General features: G+C 34.7%; 2 protein-coding genes across 3 annotated transcripts; both read right to left on the minus strand.

Moving 5' to 3' along the window:
* Positions 1–13,813: 13,813 nt before the first annotated feature.
* On the minus strand, positions 13,814–18,412 carry LOC116110867 (NAC domain-containing protein 82-like). Of its 2 annotated transcripts, none has more exons than XR_004124976.1 (5): positions 17,134–17,290; positions 16,739–17,016; positions 15,635–15,997; positions 14,559–15,039; positions 13,814–14,325 (listed from the first exon to the last, which is right to left on the minus strand). XR_004124976.1 is itself a non-coding variant. In XM_031397077.1 (5 exons), exons 2-5 carry the CDS (start codon positions 17,288–17,290, stop codon positions 14,722–14,724), a joined length of 1,116 nt encoding a protein of 371 aa, XP_031252937.1. In that variant the 5' UTR covers positions 17,291–17,650; positions 18,353–18,412; the 3' UTR covers positions 13,814–14,721. The 2 variants fall into 2 exon arrangements, 1 of the variants encoding a protein (XP_031252937.1); XM_031397077.1 differs by adding an exon at positions 18,353–18,412 and having other exon boundaries at positions 13,814–15,039; positions 17,134–17,650.
* A 4,238-nt stretch (positions 18,413–22,650) lies between these two features.
* On the minus strand, positions 22,651–25,636 carry LOC116110850 (NAC domain-containing protein 82-like). Its single transcript, XM_031397063.1, has 4 exons — positions 25,480–25,636; positions 25,065–25,342; positions 23,960–24,307; positions 22,651–23,065 (listed from the first exon to the last, which is right to left on the minus strand). Exons 1-4 carry the CDS (start codon positions 25,634–25,636, stop codon positions 22,718–22,720), a joined length of 1,131 nt encoding a protein of 376 aa, XP_031252923.1. The 3' UTR covers positions 22,651–22,717.
* Between the last annotated feature and the right edge of the window lie 215 nt (positions 25,637–25,851).

The raw sequence follows: 25,851 nt of genomic DNA on the forward strand, positions 1-25,851 counted from the left end.
GAAACAACCTCTCCTCTTGTGGCCGGATGGCAAGCCCTTTAGTCACTTGGGTTAGCTATACCCAAGGGTCTTGTATTCGAGTCGGGGCATAAACAATTACCGGGTTTACCAAAAAAAATTTACAAGAAACAGCCCAGCAGTAGTCCTAAGTTGAGATAAATTGAAAACAAGTAATGCAAAAATTTCAAATAACCTGGTAGAGGAGTGCCTGACACACAAGGCTGCTCCAAACTAGGGCCACAAGTGAGATGTGTTCCAGTAAAGCTGAAAATACAGCAGTCAATAGCAATTCATTGAGTATTTGAGGTAAAAAAAACATAGATATGTGGCACTTCAAAGCTATCTAATATAAGCAGAACATTAAAGCAAATAAAATCAGTAGATAAGCATAAGCATAAATTAATATGTAACAGACACATTGCATTAAATGAAAGATACAGAAGGCTAACATACTAGACAATTGAAGTGAGTTTGAAGTTTTTATTTATTTTCTAATTATGTCTAAAAATCATTCACTGTCCTGTCACATTTAAAGAAGATAATTAGGTTGAGGGACATAATCACATGAAGAAGCTGTTAGATAAAATGTTGAATATATGCTTGTCGGTTATAGATGAAGTTTTCACTCAAGTGTAGCATCATTATGTAACAATTATATCCAGGGTTCCAAACATTCCTCTAAACTTTGGTTGATTTCAAGGTTTCCTATTCCCTGAAATCTAATTTTGGGCAGGCATTTGATGATCTTTTCCAGTATACAGACAAAAAGAAAATAAAAGTCTTAAAACTAGTTCAGACTATCTACATTATCTAGCCAGATTATCCGGTTTGTCTAGCTTTCATGTTTTCGGGCTTGTTAAATGAATAACACTACAATTACCATATGACCATATGCATTTTTCCAATATGTTATTCGCCACCAGCAATGAAAGATAAAGACCAATATTTACAAAACAGCCGTCAGAGGTATTTTAAAATGCTAGATATTAAGAATCCAGTTACAGAAAAAACATAGAAAAATTTGTAAATAAAAACTTATTACCAACATAAACCAATAAGAATGTTCTTCTTCAGCTAATTGAAAATTGATGCAATGAGAAATGGCCAGCAAGGCCTTTTTCAGCTTCTTGAAAATTGATGCAATGAAATGGCCAGGCAAGGCTCTAAAGTTTGTGTGCAACCTCGAAACAGAAATGAACCAAATGCAGCATAATATACTAATACTTTACAGAAATATAGGAACTATTGGAGATTACTTGAATGTTGCAACTGAAAATAGTTGCATTGGAATTTTCCAGCTAAATCATTCGATGAAAGATCCCTGTCAAATAAGAATTCAAAAACAATAATTAGAGTTGAACAGCATATAATCTCACAGTCAGCATAAGTTACTTAGCTTAAAAAATAAAGACTATAACTGTAGGTTCCATGCAGTTCACATTGGTACAACCAAGAAAATTTGTTTCTCAGAAAGAGTAGAAACATGAAAATTATAATGTTCAAGAAACTAAAGTGCATCCTCACAAATGCTTTAAATTTGCTAGTGACCCCAATTTACAGGTATAGAGCCAATGAATTTATTGTTTGCAAGATTCAGACTTTGCAGGGGAACCATGCTGCCAATGTAATCTGGTATGCACCTGATAAATTATTATTCTGTAGCTCCCTGAGTAGAAGACAACCACAATTTCCAAAATGAATAAACTACATGTGTTATCCGAACAAAACAAATATCACAAAAGACTAAATTAAGATGCAATTAACTGAAGAAGAGCATTATCAAAAGTACAGGGAGGGCTAGAAGTTTGCTGAAGTGAAGTTACAAGTATTTACGGTTCGTGAGTGGAAAAACATCAAGAATAGTTTGAGAGGCTTTGAAAATTTATCATATTCAAGTGTTTACAGGATCTGGTAGTCCTGGTACATAGCAAGTGCTGGACAGAACCATTTTTATTTTTATTTTTTATTTTTTTGGTAAGAAATTATAAAATGTATATTCGCCAAAAAGCACTACACAAAACTGAACAAGCAATACACTAAAGAAGGACAAGCTTAAGGAAACAAGAAAAAATTATGCTAGGTGGCTAGAAGACAAAAAGTGGCAACCATAAGTACATAAATAAACAGGTCATAAGCCCAACCATATAAACTAAATAAAGCCCAAAACTCCCTCCCAATGTATCAGCAATCAACCAAGAGAAACAACTCAATGGATCCAACTTAAAAACCCTCCATGCAAATTTAAGGTCAATAATAGAAACATTATCCACAGCAGCCAAAAGAAGAGAGAGGTCCTGGATCTCTCTCTAATTCAAATGCCTCAAAAGCTAAAATTCCTACTTCAACAACGGAAAAAATAGAAAAATCACTTCAGATTTGATAGAGACATTATGGGATCCCCCCAATCAATAAAGGGGAGGTAACACATCACACAAAGGATTATCCAAGCCAAGAATCTTCCAAAAACATGTCATATTCCCATGCTTACTACAGCAAAGGCTTCAAGAGGACTTATTAGTCACCATCTTCAACCAATTTAATACTAATGATCTAAACAGCACTTATCACACTAACCACCCTGACATGTGTGCCTAAATTTTTTCACTATATGAGTATCTCTAAACACCAAATTTCAATACCCCTCACGATTCAGTGTGGGTTCTTCTTTTGCTTGTACCTCAACTTTAGGAACCATTACATGATAATCCATCATAAGAACCCTTTTACTATTTTTTCAAATCTCATGCGATAAACTTCTTAATTTATGGTATCTCAACATCTTCTAACAGATAAACAATTCATCAAAAAACCAGTGTTGCTAACAATTTTTCACAAGGAAGTAAAAAGACATTTCCAAGTACTCAATAAAAACCAAGATCAAATCTTTCAAAATTATGAAGGGCACTTACCATAAAACTTGAGAGTCATCACATTCATAGCAATGCAGTGACTAGTCGAACCATAAACTTAGTTGGAGGTTAAACTTAAAGGAAACTAAACAAATTCCAGTATACTAACTCTCACGTAATATCACCAAAATTGATCCAGTATAATAACTCTTATATTCAAATATAACTCAAATTGAAGGTGGACACAGGTTTTCCCTTTCTGAGATAGCAAAAATGCAGATCAGTTAAGTTTTTATAAGCCAATATTATAAGTAAACTATGGCATAACATAAGACATATTTTGTCCATATTCATATTCCCATCGTAATATATTGGGATATTTTGCTATTGTTAAAAGAAGCAGTTCCAATTCACAAGTTGATATTAGTACAAATTGCAGTATCATGCAAAATAGCAAACCTTAAGCATCAAGAGGAAAACTTACAAGCCAACCAAAACTTAAGTTTGGTCAACGATGGTGATAGTTTTCCCGAAAAACATTTGAATCCAGCGTTCTGCAAATTAATAGATAAACAAATCTGACTATTATAGTCACAGTAATACATATTTTAATAATAACATACACAACTCTTCAGTGTCTCCTATTAAATGCTTCAGAACTCCTCAACCCTCTCTCCCAAAATAAATAAATAAATATCTATATTTGGCAAATATCTCCTTAACTTTATTATTTATTTTTTATTGTAAGAAAACCTTCCATACAAGGAAGTGCCCAATGTAATCCACTTATGTCTGCCTGCACTTGGGCAAAGTTGGGGTCTTAGCAATGTCAACCCTAGTACTTATGGCCTACGAATTAAAACTGCACTGACGAAGAAAATTTATGATAACCACTATCTTTAACAGCCAAAATAGTCAACTTACAGGTACATGACATTTCCATTTCTGCAAGTGACATGAGACCAACTAAAACAAGGGCTCAGAAAGGATCAGTCCAATCTGTTATACGACCATCAGTATCATTGAGAGTTCTTAAAACTCCTTCAAAGCTTCACCTGACAGATAGCAGAAGTGTAAAACCTTGTTAATCATACAAAACAATCATTGAGCCCACTAGTAATGGCTGGCAGCAAGATCTATAATGCATACAATCATTCAAATAAAGATCTAGTTGACTTTGTATAAAAGGGCTTAAGTTTCTTGGTAATTATATAAGTTTTTCACATTTTATCCAAGATTTTGGAATGTATTATTTATGTATAAGAGCATTAATACAAGCTAAATTGCGTTTGGTTAATGTTTGCCTAGATTTTATCAACTGTAACATGTACAATGATGCAAGGACAACAATTTTAAGATACTTCAGTTATAATGTAGTAAACAAAAACTGGGAACTTTTTTTTCTAAATTGTAAAGAAGTGAATAAGCAGTATAAGTATGAAGCTGCATTGAAAACTTTGCATCATTTTAGTAACAGTATATCCCCAACTATCATAGAATAAACATTATACACCAACTACTGTTGTGTAAATAATGATACATTTATGTCCTTTTGTCATATAAAATACCTCAGAAGGCTTAACATAGAGTAAAAAGTGATTTCTATAGGGTTCGTTAGTCATTTGTTTATTTGGTTCTTAAGTTGTTTTAAGTTACAACAATTTTAAGACCTAATGCTTTGCCAGAAAAAAGCTGATACCTAATCACTTTAAAACAAGGTAGTTCAATCAAATAATCAACTCTAAATGAACATAAAATATCTTGGATAAAATAATAAGTGTGTGAAATGTGTAAATAGAAGAAAAAGAGTCTCATGATAGCACTCAATGAACATAGCCTACAGCATCTAAAAATTCAAAACATATTATCGTCGAGTTTGCCCAATACACAACAAAATCAAACTAGACTATAGATTGAAACAGAAGTTATTGTTTATTATACCTTCAACATCAGGCGTCGGTTATATGACTGAAACTTAAAAAGATAAGGAGTATGAAACATTTCATCATTAGCTTTGCTCCAAACTGGTAACTACTATTAATTTCCCACCAACATCCGTACACCAATCTCTTGCCACCTTTTGAATTCAAATCATTATTCCAAGTTAGAAATAAATAAAATTACAGCAAATAACAAAAATAAAAAAGACAGAAAAAAAGAACCTGATTTAGGCATGACTGTGGCAGCAACTTCAGCCTGAGAAAAGAAAAGGCGGAGTAAGCACAAGTAATATAAGAAAGCAATTGAAGAATGGGATTATGTGATGAAATGAAGTGAGTGATGGAGGGACCCCTAGCATCTGAGAAAAGAAAAGGAAGGGAAGACATTGTTAGAAAGAAAGAATAGCACAGAAGAGAATACTTGGTTTCGTTGTGCTGTGTTGGTTGGTGCTCGAAACGAGAATTAGAATCCTACTACCGGTGGCTACTGGCTAATGGAAATGGGTAATTCTATCTCATTGCTTTTTAAACATAATGCATTTAAGTATTAATCAATGTTCTGAAAACCGGACCGAGAGTCGACCCGGCCAAACGGCCGGTCAGTTCGAACGGTTTGATCGGTCCGAACACGGTCGGACGGTGACGTCAGCATGCTGATATCGCAAATGTCATACTGATATCAGCATGCTGAAATAAGAAAAAATATAAAAAAAGCCAAAAAATTCAAATTTTCTATCTAATTAAAGTTTAAAAACCATAAAAAACAACCCTACAACAATAATTTCTTCATCTAATTAAAGTTTAAAACCATCAAACCAACTCACAAATAATTCTCCATCTAATTAAAGTTTAAACTTAAAACCATCAAACCAACCCTAGGCTACAACAATAAAAAACCATCAAAGTTTGATAGTTAAAGTTTACAAATTCAATCCTCAAGTCAAAGTCTAAACTCTAAAGTTTCAAACAACATTAAAGACTTAAAGTATTACAAGTAATATCATCATATCAATATGAATCCACCAATGGCCAACCATCAAAATTACAAAATATCAAAAACCTACCAATCCACCAACCAACATATAAAATTACATAATATCAATCATTCCACCAACCCAACACAAAAAAATTCAATAAAAGGTCATGGCAATGGGGCCGTAGATGGCAGCAGATGTGAAGGCTGAAGCTGAAATCTGAGCTGAAATGATTACGGCAGATCAGCAATGGAGATGGTGATGATTGAAGAGTTCACGTTGAAGACTAGAAGACTGGAAGTTGAAGAATGAAGCGCTGAAGCAGAGTAGAGCAGACTGCAGACCGAAGACTGAAGACTGAAGACTGAAGACGTGAGGCGCTGAAGCTTAGCTGAAAGCTTGAAGGGATCTGACATTGCTTCTGAAGATCTCGAATGGAGGACACGAAGAGGAGGACTAGACTGGAGGAGATCGTGAATGGCAGCAGCAAACGGCAAACCAGAAGAAAAAGTGAAAAATTGAAGGAAGAAGGCGACGGCTCTGTATCAGTGTATCTGTAGCCAAAAGTAAAAAGAATGTTGAGATCTCGAATGGAGGACACGAAGAGGAGGACTAGACTGGAGGAGATCGTGAATGGCAGCAGCAAACGGCAAACCAGAAGAAAAAGTGAAAAATTGAAGGAAGAAGGCGACGGCTCTGTATCAGACTATCAGTGTATCTGTAGCCAAAAGTAAAAAGAATGTGTTTTTTAATAAAAGTATTTTGAGGTTTGGTTTGAGTCTGACAACAGTTTGACTTTTATGTGTGTGCATGTGATTGTTTTGAATTTAAAATTTTTTTTTTTTATTTCATTTTCATGTGTTAAACCGGAAATGTGTGGACCAGAAATTTTTTAAATAACGGTTGGACAGTCGGTTTGCTACAGTGCGACGGTCCAACCGCGGTTTGAAACGGTTTAATGGCAAATCCTGGTTATTCACTCTCTTCAAACCGAAAATGCAAGCGGGTGGCGGTCCGACCGGTTCAACCGCCCGGTCTGGTCTGGGTTTCAGAACCTTGGTATTAATAACTGTAATCACTTTTATTTCCAACCTCACACTTCACCATATTCTTCTGGTTTTTTTTTTTTTTTTTGACCAAGACAACTCCATTTGGTTAAGTGTTAGGATCCTCTCACACCCACCAAGCATCATATAGGCCGGCTTTTTGGGTTGGATTCTCATTGGGCTTGAATTCTAACATTGATGGGTGCGTTTGGCTTATTATTTCTGTTTATATTCTCAATCTTATTCTCCAAATAATGTTTGGTAAATTATTTCAGAAATATTAGCATATTTTTTTAATTACTTTTAGACCCCATAAGGTTATTAATTTCATTAAATACCCCCTGAAAAAAGTTTAAAAATTAACAAAAACACCCCCATAACCCATACTTGCCAAAGTCCGGCAACCACCATCGGTGGTAGCCGGAATCTGTCACAACGGTGAATTACCGACCGGAACTGGCAGGTAATTCACCGATCTGACCTTTTCCAGCCAGATCCACAGTGGATCTGGCTGGAAAAGGCCAGATCTAGCCGTCAATGACAGCCAAAGATGGCCTTCTTTGGCCTTTTCTGGCAGTCGACGACCACATATGGCTGTAGATCTAGCCGAAAAAGGCTATAGCGACGCTAGAGCCGGCCGGTATGTACCGTTACGCAATTTTCTGGCCAGATTCCGGTTGTGGTGGCCAGAATTTGGCACTGCGGGTGGTGGGGGTCTTTTTATCATTTTACATATTTTTATATATTGAGGTATTTATTAAATTAGCAAACTTAGAGGGGTTTTTTATAAAATTTTAGATTTTACCTCGTAATACTCTCATATTCAACTATCTAATACTATTCCCAAAATCTTATCCAAAATAATAAACCAAACGCACCTGATGTTTTTCGTTGAGAGTTGGGCTACGGAAAAGGCTACCTATATGTTAGATTAAGGTGCAGTGTGCTCTCTTTAGGAGGGGGTGCTGCATCGAATAACTGATAGGTAAGTGAAGCCGCTCCAAAGGGAAAAGGACTACCATCGAGTTAGTGTCGATAACAATGAAAGTTGTCATGGACGTCAGCTCTTGAAAGGGGGTGCAATGTTAGGATCTCTCACCGGGATCTCACACCCACCAAGTATGGTACTTAAGCCTAAGGGTTCTCCCACTTATCAAGCCGGTCTTTTGGGTTGAGCTCTCCTTGATTTTGAATTCTAACATTAAGAAATAAGTACCTTGTCAACCAGTTGACTACCTTCATGGATTTTTTTTTTTTTTTTTTCCATCCCTGGAGTGATGAGAAAGTTTTAAACTTCCCCATGATTTTCTTAAAAAGTATAATAGACCGCTATCAACTATCGAGGATGGTTTTTAGGTTGCGTATCGTTAGGACCCTAAAAAGATTATTTCGATAATCTATCTTTTAATCAAGTCATTATTTTGTTTGATTCAGCAGTTAATAAAAGACTCTAGTAATCTTTTATTATTCAAGTAGGGGTGATATAAAGGTTATGCGATTACCGACTCAGAATGTGGTATTTTAAGATTATTATGGTAATCATATTTTTATTCCAATTTTACCTTACTAAAAGTTCCAAGCACAAATGTTCTCCTTCTGATGTCAAATAACAATTAACTAAATTTGTTAAATGGCTTCTTTAACCTCATTAATTAATTATTTGGACAAAAATGTCTCATGATAATAATAACAACAAAAACAACAACAATAATAACAACAAAAACAACGACAATATAATCTTGTAAAGGGCATTTCAATACAACAATATCTAAGTATTTTGTAATTACTGCCAACCAAACACATTAATTATTTATACTGCCTATACGAACCAAACACAATAATAATTTATATATACTAATCTTCAAGGTTATCTATCGCACTGGTAATCCTATTTTTTTTTTTTTTGTAATAAAATATTGTTGAACCAAACACCCCCTAATACTTTATTAAGAAGGTAAATGACAATCTCAAAAGGGTAAATGATAATCTAGCAAGGTATATAATACTTTTTGCAAACCTTTAGAGGTGTTTAGTTGTTTACAACTTCCTCATTTATGAAAGAAGTTTTAAACCTTGGTTTTTCAAAAGTATTATAATCCCCTTATCAAAGGGGTTTTTGATACTTTATTAGGAAGATAAATGATAATCTCACGTAGCGTTTGGTTTAAGGAATTTTTAATACCGAAAAGATAAGATTACCACTAAAATAGATAACCTTAAGGGGGCGTTTGGTTAGGGGTTATGTGGAATTACTAGGGTAATGTCATCTTATATTACTTGATTACCATGTTTAGTTGTCAAGTAATATAAGATACCGATAATCTTTAAATACCAATAGTGGTTATTATTGGTAATATCGGAGGTAATCTGATTACCTCCATTTTCTTAGGTATTCTGAGATTACCAGGGTTATCTTTTTTTGTTACAATTTTATCCCTTATTAATAAAAATTTTGGACAATAATACCCCTACTTTAAAAAAAATTTAAATTAATATCCTATTCCAATTTTACCCTTGTTTAATTAAAATTTTGGACAATAATGCCCTTATATTTAAAATAATTTACAGATCACCACTGCCAGCCAGCCACCACCACCACTGCCACCCAGCCACCACCGTCGACAACGGGCCAACCACCATGGGCTGCATCACCGGAGTCTCTAAAAAAGAACGAGATTCGGTGGGAGGCTTCGATATGGTCGTTTCCGGCCATATTGATGGCCGAAAACAGTCATATCAAGCCAGATCTAGCCACTAACGACCAGGTCCCTGGCCATTATCAGCCAGATCTGGACGAGATCTGGCCGGAATAGATCTGGCCGCTAACGGCCAGGTCCATGGCCGTTAGCGGCCAAATCCATCGATCTGGCTGGAAATGGCCAGAATAAATCTAGCCATTTTCTGCCAGATCTGGCCTGATATGGCCGTTTTCGGCCATTAATATGGCTAGCAATGGCCATATCGAAGCCTCTTGGTCACGGTCAGCTATTGATGGGGACTTTTGGAGACTTCCGGCGGTAGTCTAAGGCGGCGGCAGGTGGTGGGGGTGATTTTGTAATAAATTAAAGTTTTATATAAGCGGGGTGTTTTAACTAAATCTGAAATATTGAGGGTTAAAAGAAATTATTCAAAAATTAATAATAAAAATAATATTATATTAATATTTGAAAAGGGGACAATTTGGTAATTTAGATAACATACCCACCATTTTATTCCCCATAACCAAACATATTAATATAACATATCTACCAACTAACCAAAGACATTTTTCTAAAGATTCCTAGTAATTTTCCAAGGTAATCTATCTTTCCAGTAATCCAACATTCCTAGTAATCTAACATTCCTGAACCAAACGCCCCCTGAAGATTAATGGGGAAATGTTATATTATTATGCTTGTTCAGATTGGTGAGTATAAATAATTAATATGTTTGGTTGATTATTAGAGGGGTTTTTACTGAATTACCCTTCCTTTTTAATATAATTATTATTATTTAGAGCATTATTTTAACTCCCTACATTTGAGAATTTAGCTAAAACACCCCAACCAATAGCAAAACTTTAAAATTTAACAAAATACATCTAACCACCCAAGACAAATGTTGGCTGCCAGTCATCACCACCGGCCGCCGCTAACAGTAGTCAAAACGACGCACGATCAACCGAATCTAGTAAAAAATGGCCAAATCTAAGGTCGGTAACGGTGGACAAAAATACCTGCAAACCAAACCGAATAGAGTAATGCTTCCTTTACACCACCCTTTACACCATTTTCATTACATCATGATGTGGCATATGCCACATCTACATAAATTTTTAATTATTTTGAATTTTTAATATTATAATGGAATTATTATTAGTAAAATGGTCACGGTGTAAAGGGTGGTGTAAAGGTATCATTACTCAATCAAATATGGTAACCAACCAAACCATACCGAATTTTTCGGGTATCTGAAAAACTAGGTCGGGTTCGGGTAGTATTTAAGTAGGTACCCGATTTTTTGGTTCAGTTACTTGGTTATATTTAAAATATAAATTGGGTACCCGAAACCCGTTAAAAAAAAAAAAAATGGAGTAAAACGTAAAAATGTAAAATCCCAAATCAATTTGCCCTAAACCCAAATAACTTCCTTCTTCGTTTTTCCATTTCTCCCTTTCTCTACATTTCTCTAGTCGCAACTTCTACTATTTCTCTTCATTTATCATTTTCTCTCCATTGACTTTTCCACTAATCTCCCCATTTCTCTATTCTCTCCAGTCTCCACTAGTCCACTGATTTCTCGTATCTTCTTCTTAATTTCTCCATTTAGCTTGCATCAAATCTGTTCTCTCCAGTCTCCACTACTTGCATCAATTCTTTATTTCTCCATTTCTCTCTACCGATTGCTCCACTTCTCTAGTTCCCAAAAGGTATTTGATAATTATCTGTATCGGGCTCTTTTTATTGTGAAGAATTATTTCTATATTTTTTAACTCAACTGGTTCAGTAACTTTTCAATGTTTATGTTGTTTTTGTCTTTTTGATAGTTTTGGCAAAGAAATATTACAATTTTTGTTTAGATGCAATATTGCATAACCAAACTGAAAATTCGGATACTCACATGTTCAGGTAATGCATAAATCGGTTCGATTACCAGGTACCATTTTTACACTATCCGAATATTCGGGTCGGGTAGTAAAAGGGCATATTCGGGTTGGATGCCCGGTTTTGTCCTCCCCTAAAGATCGAAAATGGTAAGATCCATTCTGGCCATTAATGATCGTGGATCTGACCGAAAACGGCCAGATTTGTGGACCTTCATTTGTACTCATTAACTTTAGGGGGCTCTTATGGGTGCGTTTGGTTTAATATTTCTATTTTCTACCCATATTCTCAATCATATTCTTCAAATATTGTTTGGCACATTATTCCAGAAATATTACTATATTTTTTTATTACTTTTAGACCCCTTAATTTTATTAATTTCATTAAATACCCCCAAAAAAGTTTAAAAATTAACAAAAACACCCACATCAACCCATACTTGCCAGATTCCGGCAACCGCCATCGGTGGTGGCTGGAATCTGTACAACGGCCTATACCACGACAGCCACTGGCCGGTAGTTCACTGATCTGGCCTTTTCCAGTCAGATCCACAACGGCCTATACCACAACAGTCACTGGCCGGTAGTTCACCGATCTGGTGGATCTGGCTGGAAAAGGCCAGATCTGGCAATCAGCGACGGCCAAAGAAATGCCCGTCGTTGACAGAAAACGATGGTCATATCTTTGGCCGCCGCTAACGGCCAAAGATGGCCGTCGTTTTGGCCTTTTTTGATCGTCGACGACCACATCAGGCCGTAGATCTGGCCTTGTCCGGCCAGATCCGTGGTAGATTTGGCCGAAAAATGCCATAACGACGCGTTACGACACATATCCGACCGGTCTATGTCGTAAAGTAATTTTTCAGCCAGATTCCAACGGTGGTGGCTGAAATCTAGCACTGCAGGTGATGGGGGTGTGTTTATTATTTTATATGTTGGGGTGTTTAATTAAATTAGTAAACTTAGGAGCTTTTTTGTAAATTTTACCTCGTAATACTCTCATACTCAATTATCCAATATTATTCTCAAAATCCAATCCAAAATAATAAATCAAACGCTATTGTTCTTCTGTTGACTAGTCTTTGATTCTAAATTGCTACCGTTGGGAATCCTTGGGTGCGTTTGGTTTAATATTTCTACTCATATTCCCAATCATATTCTCTAAATATTGTTTGGCATATTATTCCAGAAATATTACTATATTTTTTAATTACTTTTAGACCCCTTAAGTTTATTAATTTCAATAAATACTGCCAGAAAAAAATTTATAAATTAACAAAAACACCCCCATCAACCCATACTTGCCAGATTCTAGCAACCACCGTCGGTGGTAGCCGGAATCTATACAACGGCCTACACCACCGCCATAACTGGCCGGTAGTTCACCAATCTGGCCGTTGTTGACGGTCAACAACGGCCATATCTTTGGCCATCGCTGACGACTAAAGATGGACTTTTTTGGCCTTTTTCGGCCGTTGACGGCAACATTTAGCCATAGATATGACCTTTTCTAACTAGATCCGTAGTGGATCAAGCCGGAAATGGCCATAGCGACACGTTGTGACACAGATCCGACCGATCTATGTCGTAACGAAATTTTTCAGTCAGATTCCGACGGTGGTGGCCTGAATCTGACACTGTGGGTGGTGAGGATGTTTTTGCCATTTTATATATTAGGGTGTTTAATCAAATTAGCAAACCTATGGGCTTTTTCATAAATTTTTAAATTTTACCTCGTAATACTCCCTATCCAACTACCCAATATTATTTCCAAAATCTTATCCAAAATAATGAACCAAACGCACCCCTTGCTATCCGATTGTGTTTGATTGATTTACTAATTCAATTTTATTTAAATAAATATTATTTTAATAAAAAGGTTACCAATATTTATTAGTGGGGTACACGCGAAAGTCCAAAATAAGAAAATTATTTTCACACTACTTTTGTTTTTTTATAGGCAATAAAATTGTTTTGTTCTTATTTTGAAATCTGATGCATCTTAATTTGTAATTTTTATTCATAATTTTACTTTGACTTAATAAACGATACAAAAACTAAAAGATGAATAAGACAGTTTTTCATCAAACATAAAAACCTTGAACCTATTCAAAAGAAATAACTCTTCTAAAATCCATTATAAACCTCTAACATGACACCGCTTCAAATACATCAAAACCCTTTCCATGATTTAGATTACTGATCAAATAAATTAGTTTAATTTGTTGCTATTTTATTAAAACCATGCCCTTAAAATTTACATTAGGAAAATCTCCTAACACTTAAAAACTTTTAAATAAAAATCGGGTAAAATCCTGAAAATTAATCCAAAAATCCCTAACCTACAATCTTTAAATATGAAAACAGAAAACAATGGCAGAACTCAAATGTTAAAACGGTAAACCTTCTAGAAATAAAATAGTTGCAAAAGTGGATCAACTTAAGTAAATATAGCATTCAACATAATAATCACCCATTTCACTCTTTTTAGGTATGAAGATCAAAATGGGAAAACATGCCACCATTTCATCTTCATCAGGGGAGAATCAGATAAATATTTCAACAGGCGAAACCGAATCTGAAATTCTCATTCAATTCAATAACACAAACTCCATCAAAGTTACAATGAAAATTTAGCAGAATCTGAAGGGGGCAAAGATTAACTTGTTGCTGCAAATAGCTCATCCCATTCCCAGTTCTCTCCCAGGCAGGTTGGGTCCATAAAGCATGGAAACCCCCAAAAATTGTGTCAAAGCATGTTGGTGCATCCACAACTCCTCAAGTCACCTCAGCCTTGACATCAATGGAGGAACCAAATGAGCATAAGAGAAGTATTTAGGTCTTTTGCTCCGCGAGAAGAGGAGCCAGGTGCCTTTGCAACTGAAGCAAAAACATTGCAGAACAGATAAGCTAAAGTGTTCCTATATTGCTCTCCTGTATGAAATATGTCAAGCGACAAAAAGAACATGAGCATACAAAGCCCTAAAGCAACAATATACAACAATGAGCCAACGACTGCAGCAACAAACTGGAGTCCATTTGCTGACTTAAATCATAAAATCACAGGGCCAAGGAGCAGCTTAACATTTATTGGTGCAAGAATCCGTAAAGTAAATATGCATGAGAGAAACTAGTCTCAAGAGAATACATAAATCAGCATACCACACCGTCTTGTATGAAATTCAACAACGACATCGGTGCTACCATCAGAAATTTCACCAAGGATAATGTTAGATCCACCACTTATTAACTCTTCAGAAATGCAGCCTATAGGTCCTCAAGCCATGAAGTCATCTGGCAGCGTGAACGGACACTGACTTGACCCAGGATTTACTGTGAGGGATGACTGCCCAGCATTATAGCAGTTCTGGTTACTGTACAATTCATTAGTGTGGATGGGTTCAGATATCCCACAGCTTCAGCAGGGCTATCCAATGGGACATCAAGATCATGCAGCTCCAAAAATGGAGTATTATCACCCAGGAAGCTTTGATTCAGGTAACCATATTCATTGTAACTGGAGGAGAAGTCACATGCACCTTCACTAAGTCTATCAATGTTGTCCAAATCTCCCAAGCCACTGTAAATATCAATGACATCCGAAGGGGGCAAAGCTTCAATGATCTCATTAGGCTGGTGACCAAGATTCTGCAAACCAATTAACAAACCCCATATTACTGAAACGTTGACACCTCCAAAATTTAGACATTGGTAAAACAGCAGCTTAGAAATCAAGAGAAACAAACAACAGAAAGTATTGCAATGTAAACTATGGTTCTGGAGTCCAGTTTCCATTTCATATGATCCCCACAAGTACAAATAAGTTCTGAGAAATATATTTCTTGATATCCATATCAAAACACCACAATGCCAACAACATTGTCAGAGAGTGCTTCGACATTATACAAGGATGGTGAAAACATAAAATTAGGATAGAAGCTCTTCTAAGCAAACAAGACAAGAAGGAAAAAGGAGGGAAACAGTCAATAAAACATTAGCGATTGAGTGTATTAGAAAGATATATCAAACAGTTAAAACTACAAATGAAAAGAGAGAGAGAAGTATGGGAAACTTCCGCAAACAGCTGTCTCAACAATTCGGACAAAACAAATTGACATAGAAAAAGTGGAAAGTTTAGCCAGCTCAGTCATTAACTACAGTATAAGCAGTGATTGACAGATTGCAAATATTTAGTGGCATCCATTTAATATAAATAATTAGAAGGGTGGAGGAGGTTACATACCTCATTTTCACCATTTTCATTTGGAAACAAAGAGCTATCTTCCCTGAACATCGCTAACATTGAAACAATGTCATCCTCAGGGAAAACAGTAGCAACCTCACTAGGTACACCATTATTTTCAGGAGGAGGTGAAGGCACATTATTAGCAGGTGGGATAGCATCTGAAAGACATGATGAGCTAGCAGCCACAGGACTGATTAGGTTAGGCACTGGAATAGAATGGACACCTTCAGACACTAATCCCATACAACTGACATCCTCGTCATCATCCCAGTCTTCCTCTTTAAATGGCGCTCCATATTGAGCACCATTTCTTGGGCCAGGACCATCCTTCTGGAAAACTTTACAGAGCACATACGAATCCTGATTCACAGAAGAAAGTAATGTAATTAGACTCTACTAACAAGAAATCCCTCAACCAGCCTTTTAATACATGGCAATAAAAAGAAAAAACAAATCAATAAAGTATAAAAACATAAGAGAAAGATTAGTAGGACAGTAGAAAACCAAGGTTAAGATCAACAGAACATAAATTAACAGAAATCTGTAGAAGAAATAAAGTCATTATGGTACTTGAAAATGCAAGTTCAGGATAACATAAAGAGGTGTATTTTCTTTCTCAAAGGAAGAATTGATCTGACAAATTGGGTTGATATCTAGTTTCCTCTCAAAGGCATTGAAGACATCATGTAATCTAATAAAAGGTAATAGGGGATAATGAGAGAGAACTAACTAAGAACCACAATTTATAATTAATATTCAATAATATTATATACAAGTTATATACTACATCCAGCAGGGCTTGACCGATCAGCAAAAAGGCAACACAATTAGAAGAGCATTGGATCCTCAACTTGGGTAATCTAGCAACAGGCCTATAGTTATGTGATTAACAAGCAGAGAAAAGAGATAACAAAACACTAATTTAAGTATGAAGTTCACCGAGACACAAAGCAACATCGAAATGATCATCAGCACTTCATGAATGCTTAAAATCACCAAAATACTTCAAAATTCCACTAGATTACACAAGCAACATTCAATGAATACACAGGACATTGGTAAATATAGCAGCCATTGAACAAAATCAGAATCAAGAATTACCTGAACAACACCTCTATTTGCCAGATCCTTCTGCTCAATTCTATACTCATGTATAACCCAATCTGTTCGGTCACCTTTTGGAGCTTTACCCCTATGGAAAACCAGAGTCTTTATCTTTCCAACAGTTTCATTATTGTAATAAACAGTTCTATCCTTTCCTGTGATCTTCCAAAATCCAAACTCAGTAGCACGATTTACTCTAGCTCCACTACCATATTTCTTTTCTCGTGGGCAAAGGAAATACCATTTCAAGTCCCCAGTTCTCAAATTAGATTTTGCTGAAAATAAGAAAACAGAAGGAAAACAATTCAGAAACAAGTATAAACTTAATGAATTGTGTAGACTTTAGAATACCATGGCCAAAAAAAAAAAAACAAAGACATTGTGTTATCTACCTGGAAGATCCCATGGAGCGCACTTGTATATATCAACCTCAGCAATAGCATCAAAATCGAATTTCCTACCCATTACTTTCCTCTTCAAATAGTACATGACAAGTTCAACATCAGTGGGATGAAACCGAAATCCCGGAGGCAGTGATGTCTTCCCCATAGTGAAATTCAAAAGGGAGTCTCACTATGCAATAACTTCCAATAATTGTTCACAAGTCGTGAATAATGTATTTTTGTAGATCTTGTTTCTTAATTTCTTAACTAGCAGGTAAGATATTGATGAACTAATTTTCTTTTTTCCTTTTGCTCGATCAATCAAATAGCCAATGTGTAAATACTAAATTAACAAATACAAATTAGAAGAAACTGACTCAACACAAAAAGTTGTCAAGTCCAGTGCCGAAATAAGAAATTGCGCGAACACCACAGCCTCCCCCGGCTCATAAATCCAAAAGCACACCGTAGAAATGATGTAACTTTCTTGCTGAGATCAAAAGACATTTGGTGTGCAATGCAGATCCTGTTTTAAACATTATTAGTTTCACAATCCAAATTAAAAAAAAATAAAACAAAACAAACCCAAATACAGAAACCTCGGATAATTAGTAAATGTATTCTTTTCCACTGAATCAAAATAACAAAGAAATTGTCGAAATCAAACCAAGCCAGATAAATAAACCTCAAAGAAATCAAAATTTCGATTTTTTATTACTTGTAAATAAGAAAAACAAAAGAAAAAAAATCCAAACAAAACAGAAATAACAACAATACAAAAATTTAAGGACAACACCCTATAAAATCCCTAAAATTTAAAAGTCTAAAACACACATAAACCACGAATAATTCATAATATTGATGAAATTTTTTTTTTCACTTACCTTTATCCAAAAACAGCACAATAAATCAAAACAACAAAAAAATTGTAAAAATTAAACCAAACCCAGATACAGGATCTACTTATTGATTCTTTTTCACTTATATTTACACATAAACAGAACAATAAATCCAATCAAAACAGAGTTAATAACGATAAGCAAATTGAAATTGAAAACCCAAACTCTAAATCAAGAAACCTACAAAACTCAATCACGAAAAATTGAAAAAACGAAACCCTAAAAAAAAAAAAAAGGAAAACCCACAAAAAAGAAGCCAAAATACAAAAACCTAAAAGAACAACAAATATATAAAAGAAATTAAGAGAAATTTGAGAGAAAAATCCTACCGAGAGAGAGAGCGCGGGGAGAGGAGTGTTGAGAGAGCGAGCAGAGAGAGAACGCGAGTCGAGACTGAGAGAGAGCTGAATAGCGAGAGAAAGAGACCTGGAATGAACCGCAAGCGAATTGTGAGCATTTATAGAGGAAACAGAAAACTAATTGGGTTACTTTGTAAAAATGTAAGAATGTAAACTTTCAACTCCCCAATTTCTAAGAAAGTTATAGTAATCTGCCATAATAATTCCTTTTTTCTTCTCTTTTTTTTTTTCTAAATTCGGAAAAATATAAGCAGTGAATATTTAAAAAATATTTTATAAATCTTATAAATGTTGTTTAGAACTTTTATTCATAATTTTTCAAAGTAATTTTAATATGATTATTATTGTAAGTGGTGAAATTGGTAGTAGTGATAAACATTGGGAAGCGTTTTGATATTTTTGAAACTATAAGGGTTAATTTTTTTTTAACTTTAGGGGATTGTAATGATATTATACTTTTATTTTGAAAAGTCTTCGGTTGCTAACTTCTCTAGGAATCCTTGGCATCTGATTGGTTGTATGGCTTCACTAATTTATTTTTTAATTAACATTATTTTAATATTTGGGTAAAGAACAAAACCCAACTATTTATGACGTATCAGTGACACGTCAGATTATCAGGCACATGATGCAATTCCAAAATTTAATATATTCTTTTCACATTGATTTTGATCTTTTTACGGTGATATATTTTTTTATTATTATTGTTTTGAAATCTAGAAGCACCTTAGATTGTACTAAGGTTGAGTTTGGCTTGGCTGGGGTTTATCTATGCGTGACCACGGATAGCAGATAGAACCAGAATCAGAATTGAAACTTACCTAGAATCAATACTGTGCATGAAGGTTTCAGTTCCATTTTTTTGGAATCGATACTGTGTATTTCCGATTTCAGTTCTTACATGTGGAGAAACCGGAACCAAAACCAGAACCTGGAAAAAAGAATTTGTAGTGAGTATCCGACTTGGAACCTGCAGTTGGTACCTTGTTTTGGAACCTGGGCTAAAAAATATCTGCAAAGAATAAGGGGCTTATTGTAATTTTACATATAAAAAAAATTTTAAATGGAAAAAGTTAAATTTTTACAATAACCTAATTAAAGAAATATACAATTATACTTATTATATATAAATTATACCATATAAAAAACTTTAATATATTAATATTAAAGTTTTGATTAATTAAGTGTATAATTAGAATTATGACCAATTAAAAGTGTTTGAATGTTAATAAAAGAATTATTTTCGAATAAAATAGTATATTTGATTGAATCATAATATAATATTTAGTTATTTACTTCAATTATCAAGTTTTAAGTATATCATTACATTATAGTTAAATGATTACTTAATTAATTATAAGTTTATAACATTACATTAGTGATTTAGTTGCAGAATAACGATCAATATAATATTTAGTTTAAATTAAATATTTAGTTCATCACTAATGGTCACTAATTACATTAGTGACCATTAGTAGACTGCTATACTCACATTACATTAGTGATGAACATTCATCAACTTCACCAACTTTAGGAAATTCTACATCAACTTTAACATCAACTTCAACACCCCTTTATTCACAAAAATATGTTAAACCATTTTTTGAACCCTTTGACATTCCAAAAGAGGAAATTATTAAATTTAATAATCACAACACTATTCTAGAAAATATTAGTAAAAAACTTAGTGAATTATCATCNTGTTTTATTATAGGGGGTATTTTGTAAAAAAACAAACATAAAGGGTATTTTATAATTTATAAATTCTACATCGTAATACCCGCCCAATTCAACTTTTTTTTAACTTTTTTCAAAAAACTTTTCCCAAAACCCCCAAATTTTGAACCAAACGGAGCCCGGATTTTACATTCGAGTATCTAGTAACCGAACTAAAAATTCGAGTACTCACATATTCAGGTATTGCATAAACCGGTTCGATTACCGGGTACCATTTTTACACTATCCGAATATTCGGGTCAAGTAGTAAAAGGGCACATTCGGATTGGATACCCGGTTTTGTCCTCCCCAAGGTCAGAAACGGTAACATCCATTCTAGGCATTAATGATCGTGGATCTGGCTGAAAATGGTCAAATCTGTGGACCTTTTGTGTTCATTAACTTCGGGGGGCTCTTAGATATTTTTCTTCTGTTGACTATCCAAAAGAAATAACTCTTCTAAAATCCATTATAAACCTCTAACATGACACCGCTTCAAATACATCAAAACCCTTTCCATGATTTAGATTACTGATCAAANTTGATTTTTTAATTAAATATAATAAATAAAATGTAATATTTTGATTATTCATCCCTTTTTTTTAAATGCTAACCTAATTTTCCCAATTTCTATTATTGTTCAAAGCAAAAGTCTTTTTTTTTTTTTTTGTCTCCTAATTATCATATTATAATTCAATATAGGCAATATTGTTTTTATAATTTTTAATATATAAATTTATAAAATTCAATTGTAAAATGTGATATTGTTATGCTTTATTAATATTTGTATATGTGTTTCAACGAATCGACGATGAAACTTTAGTGGGAGCACGAATTACATTTTATACACAGCATTAAATTTGAGAATGAGACTTTGATATTGAATTTTCTTATATTTTTAATACTGTAAACAAATAATAATAATAATAATAATAATAACAATGTGTTAATTTATATGATAATGAAGTTTTATACTGTTAGGGTCAAAAATCGTCTTGGGCTTGACGAGGCCCAATAACGAAATAAACATGTCACGGCCTAAGGCTTCAACCCAATCTCGATTGAGCCTATGCTTAAAATCACCTTGTGAACTACCCACTCTATGAGTTGGGCTATTCTATAAGTTAAGCTAAACTGGGTTTCAGCCCATTAGCCTACAACAGTCTATAAATAGGAAATTAGAATATCATTCTATTTACTCTTCTACTAAGATTCCAAATCTTACTCAAACTATTAAACTTGATCTGATAAGGTAAAGAAATCATATCTCTTTCATGATAGGGATTATCTCCCAAAATAGGACTTAGTGTCCTACTAAAATTCCAAATCTTATTTAAACTATTAAACTTAATCTCAATAAATTATATTTCTTTCAGGATAGAGATTATCTCCCAAAATAGGACTTAGTATCCTACTAAGATTCCAAATCTTATTTAAACTATTAAACTTAATTTGATAAGGTCAGTAAATCATATCTCTTTCATAATAGAGATTATCTCCCAAAATAAGACTTAGTGTGCTACTAAGATTCTAACCTGTTGGGTTCACTATAAAAATAGAGGTTTGCCCTCTCATTAGGCATGTAATCTCCCATAGTCAATCTACACTACTCAAAACCATCTATTTGCTCCTAAAGTTCTTGTTCCCAAAAACCTGACGCCTCCGTTGTAGTTCTAGCTTTCGACAAGACTCGTGGTAATTATTAATCTCCTTAATTCTTATCAAATAATCTCCTTTAGCCTCGCTGACTTGAACGTCGAAGTGCCTACAACAAACACCACTCCAATCTTTTCTGGAAGCTTCACGCTTGCCCTTTCATATGTGCAGGTCTAACGGATTGTTAGTAGCTTCAACCTCATGGGATCAGACTTTATTTTCATGACGGTAGATTTTTTATATCTACATAAACATTTTAATAGTTATATGTTTAGGTGTATAGTTTAGTATTATAGTATAAAATTATTTATCAAAATTCAATCATATTATATTTCATTGTTTAACTTTAAATAGAAAAATAAAAATAAAAATTCGGTAACACGATAAAAATAACATTTGGGTTCTGATTTTCATATTTAAACCCAATAAGCTAAAAGGTCGGGTTTAGTTTAAGGAATTTTTGGTATGACACGTATGCAGCACGACAAGAAATCTATCCAACACGACCCATTGCGAGGTCTAGTTCTATTATCATTTTTGTTTCTTGAAAATAGAAAACAAGGAGAAAAAGAGAATGCTTCGATAACCAACTAAAGAATTGTAAATACACAAAACATAAAAAAAGTTGTTTTCTATATTATCATACTCTAATTATAATAATATTTCATATTTATAAAAAAGAACCCTTTTAGAATTCATTTTTGAAAACAAAAACACTAAAAATGATAATCAATTTTTTGAAGGAAGGCAAAATTGTTTAGCCCATTGTAAACCCTTGTGTGTTCTTTTTTTCTGCCAAAAAATGTGACGATTTTTATTGGACTCTAAAGAATTTCAATTTTGATATAAAACATGCATTTTATATGCAACTTGTTCTATTATCCATTGAACTGACAATCTCAACTAAATATGAAGCAGAAAACAAGGCTGAAGAGAATAGATAGTGAGAGATTCATCTCTTTATTAGCTCATCAGAAATGCAGCCAGCAGGTCATGAGGTGTGTAGTTCTTAGGCAGCAGGGAAGGATCTACTGTGAAGCATGATTCATCAATGTTGATGAATTCAGGTTCCCCCGGATCAGCAAGGCCATTCAATGGGTAGTCGAGATCTCGCAACTCCACAAAGACAGCACCATTGTCACACGGGAAGCTCTGATTCAGGTGATTGTCTTCACTGTTACTTAAGGAGAAATCGCATGCGCCTTCAATGAGTTTACCGCAGTTGCCCAGGTCTCCCAAGTTGTTGTAGATATCGATGCCAGCTGAACGGGGTGCAGCTTCGATGTCTGCAGTGTGCTCGTTACCGAGAGTCTGCAAATTGATCAAGAAAACATATATATTACGGTAATGCTAACACTTCACGAGTAAAAACAGCAGCTCAGAAATTGTTCTCGAGTCCAGAGTCCAATTGCCATTTAACATTTATGAAATATATTTCTCAATTTCCGTATAAAAATTCCACAATGCCTGGCAACGCTAGGCAAGGCGTTGACATGATACAGGGATGGTGAAAACATAGAAAGCAGAGAAAGGAAAAAGAGAGTAATTTTTAGAAAAACGTTTACGGAAAAGATATATCGACAGTAAGGAGTAAATTGGAAACAGATGGAAACCGAAGAGAACAAAAGGAAAGGGGACAAGGGGAAATTATGCTGAACGCTTAGATGCACTCAATTTAGAAAACTAAAGAAAGATGGATTATTTGCGAGAGAGAAGAAAAAAAAATACAGAGAAGGAAGCTGGGAAAAAACCTGAAACACATCAGAAAGCAGTAAAAATTTACTACTTCGTCATTTAACTTCAAGTTCAACCACATTACCCAATAAATAAATCACAGATATTAGCAAGAGGGTCCCAGGACATTAAGTTGCTCAAACATATATCGATATAGATAAATGCTACATTACAAGTTCAGTTGGCACTACATCATAAGACCAACAAAAGAGCAAAAATGGCAAGTTAAATGGTAACGACAGGTTAACTCAACAGGACAATCAGATTTAAATCTACTAATATACGAGACAAGGTTACCAAGCAACATTTCGACAGTTCGGGAAAAAAACAAAATTAACATGGAAAAAGTAAAAAAGTTTAGACAGCTTAGTCATTGGATCAGCAACTACATTATGAGCAGTGACTGAAAGGAGCAAATATTAAATGGCTTTATCCACTTCATAATTATAAAGAGTAGAGCATGTTACACACCTCAGTTTGACTGTTTTCATTCGAAACTGAACGGCTACTTGTCTTTGAAACCGCATTATTCTCTTGTGAAACAGGAGTAACCTTGACAGAGACACCATTATTTTCATGAATTTGTGCAGGCACATTTTCAACAGAAGGGTTAGCATCTGAAAGACACGATATGCTAGTGGCTAGTGGCCTGATCTGATTAGGCATTGGAACAGAGTGGTCACCAGAGGACACAACATCCATAAAATCGACATCCTCCTCATCATCCCAGTCTTCCTCCTTAAATGGTGCTCCATATTGAGCACAATTTCTTGGGCCAGGACCATCCTTCTGGAAAACTATACACAGCACATATGCATCCTGACACACAAGGAAGTCAACAAATTAAAATCCAGCAACAAGAAGTCCAACCACCAGCCTTTAATATAAAACAATAAAAAGGAAAGCAAAAACAATAAAAGTATAAGCACGTAAAGATAAAGATCGTTAGATATTAGAAAACCAAGGTACAGGCCAACGGAACATAATTAACACAAATCTGTAGCACAAATAAAGTCACGCTGGTACTTGAACATGCAACTTCAGAATAACACAGAGTAGCAGATAAAACTTATTTTTTTTTAAACTAGAAGCAAGGGCCCAACAAAAAGGGTAGATATCATGTTTCCTTCCAAGGATATCAAAGACATCAAATAATCTAATAGAAGGCAATGAGGCTATGAGAGACAGCGAGAGAAAACTCTCCAAAAGCCACATTCTTTTAATTTAATAGTCAATGCAGTATAAACAGATTGTAACTGAAGTCCAGGTACTAATCAGCAACCAGACACCACAATTAGAAGAACATTGAATCCTCAGCTTAGGTAATGTACCAAAAATCAGTTAGATGTTTAACAAGTAGAGAAGACAAGATAACACTACTTCAAGCAAAAATTTAAAGAATACACTCAGCAATATTGAAATGATCATAAGGCCTTAATTAATACTTATAACCAGCAAAACATTAATCAACTGGACTATGGCAGCCACATTAAATTAAAATGAGGACCATTGGTATTAGCTGTTTGTGTAAGCAAATATTTGAGGCTATTGAAAAAATGTTAGAATCAAGGATTACCTGCGCAACACCTCTGTCAGCCAGATCTTTCTCTTCAATTCTGTACTCATGCATAACCCAATCTGTCCGGTCACCTCGCGGAGCTTTACCTCTGTGGAAAACCAGAGTCTTTATCATCCCCACAGTTTCGTTTTTGTAACGAACAGCTCTATCCTTTCCTGTGGTCTTCCAATACCCAAACTCAGTAGCACGATTCTGTCTAGCCCCACTCGCATATTTCTTCTCTCGTGGGCAGAAGAAATACCATTTCAAGTCCCCGTTTCTCAAACTAGATCTCGCTGAAAAATAAGAGAACAGAAGAAAAAAAGAATGAGAAATCAGTGAGTACAATCTCACTCACCAATTATGCACACTTCAAGAATACAATAGAAAAGAAACAGGTTATTGATAAAAAAGAAGACATTGTGCTATATACCTGGAAGATCCCAAGGAGCATACTTGTATATGTCAACCTCAGCGACAGCATCAAAATTGAATTTCCTTCCCATTACTTTCCTCTTCAAATAGAACTTGATAAGTTCAACATCAGTAGGATGAAACCGAAATCCAGGAGGTAATTTTGTCTTCCCCATAGAGAAACTCAAANCATAAGCTCTGAATCGTCATTGAGGCAAGTTGGAAGAGGCTGAACTAGGATGGAATTATAGGGAATCTTTTTTAGCTGAGAAACATGAAAAACAAGATGGATCTTGGAAGACTCAGGCAATGCTAGGCGATACGCAACTTCACCTACCTTGATCAGAACTTTAAAAGGACCATAAAAGCGTGGGTTGAGTTTTCATTGAGC

Source organism: Pistacia vera, unplaced genomic scaffold (genome assembly GCF_008641045.1).
Source record: "Pistacia vera cultivar Batoury unplaced genomic scaffold, PisVer_v2 Contig617, whole genome shotgun sequence".
NCBI lineage: Eukaryota > Viridiplantae > Streptophyta > Magnoliopsida > Sapindales > Anacardiaceae > Pistacia > Pistacia vera.

Coding starts and splice junctions, on each gene's coding strand:
- LOC116110867 (XM_031397077.1), bottom strand. CDS start 17,290: ATGGGGAAGACATCACTGCCTCCGGGATTTCGGTTTCATCCCACTGAT. Junction 15,998..16,738: donor CAAATAGAGGTGTTGTTCAG/GTAATTCTTGAT, acceptor TCTGTGAATCAG/GATTCGTATGTGCTCTGTAA. Junction 15,040..15,634: donor ATGAAAATGGTGAAAATGAG/GTATGTAACCTC, acceptor ATTGGTTTGCAG/AATCTTGGTCACCAGCCTAA.
- LOC116110850 (XM_031397063.1), bottom strand. CDS start 25,636: ATGGGGAAGACAAAATTACCTCCTGGATTTCGGTTTCATCCTACTGAT. Junction 24,308..25,064: donor CTGACAGAGGTGTTGCGCAG/GTAATCCTTGAT, acceptor CTTGTGTGTCAG/GATGCATATGTGCTGTGTAT. Junction 23,066..23,959: donor ATGAAAACAGTCAAACTGAG/GTGTGTAACATG, acceptor ATCAATTTGCAG/ACTCTCGGTAACGAGCACAC.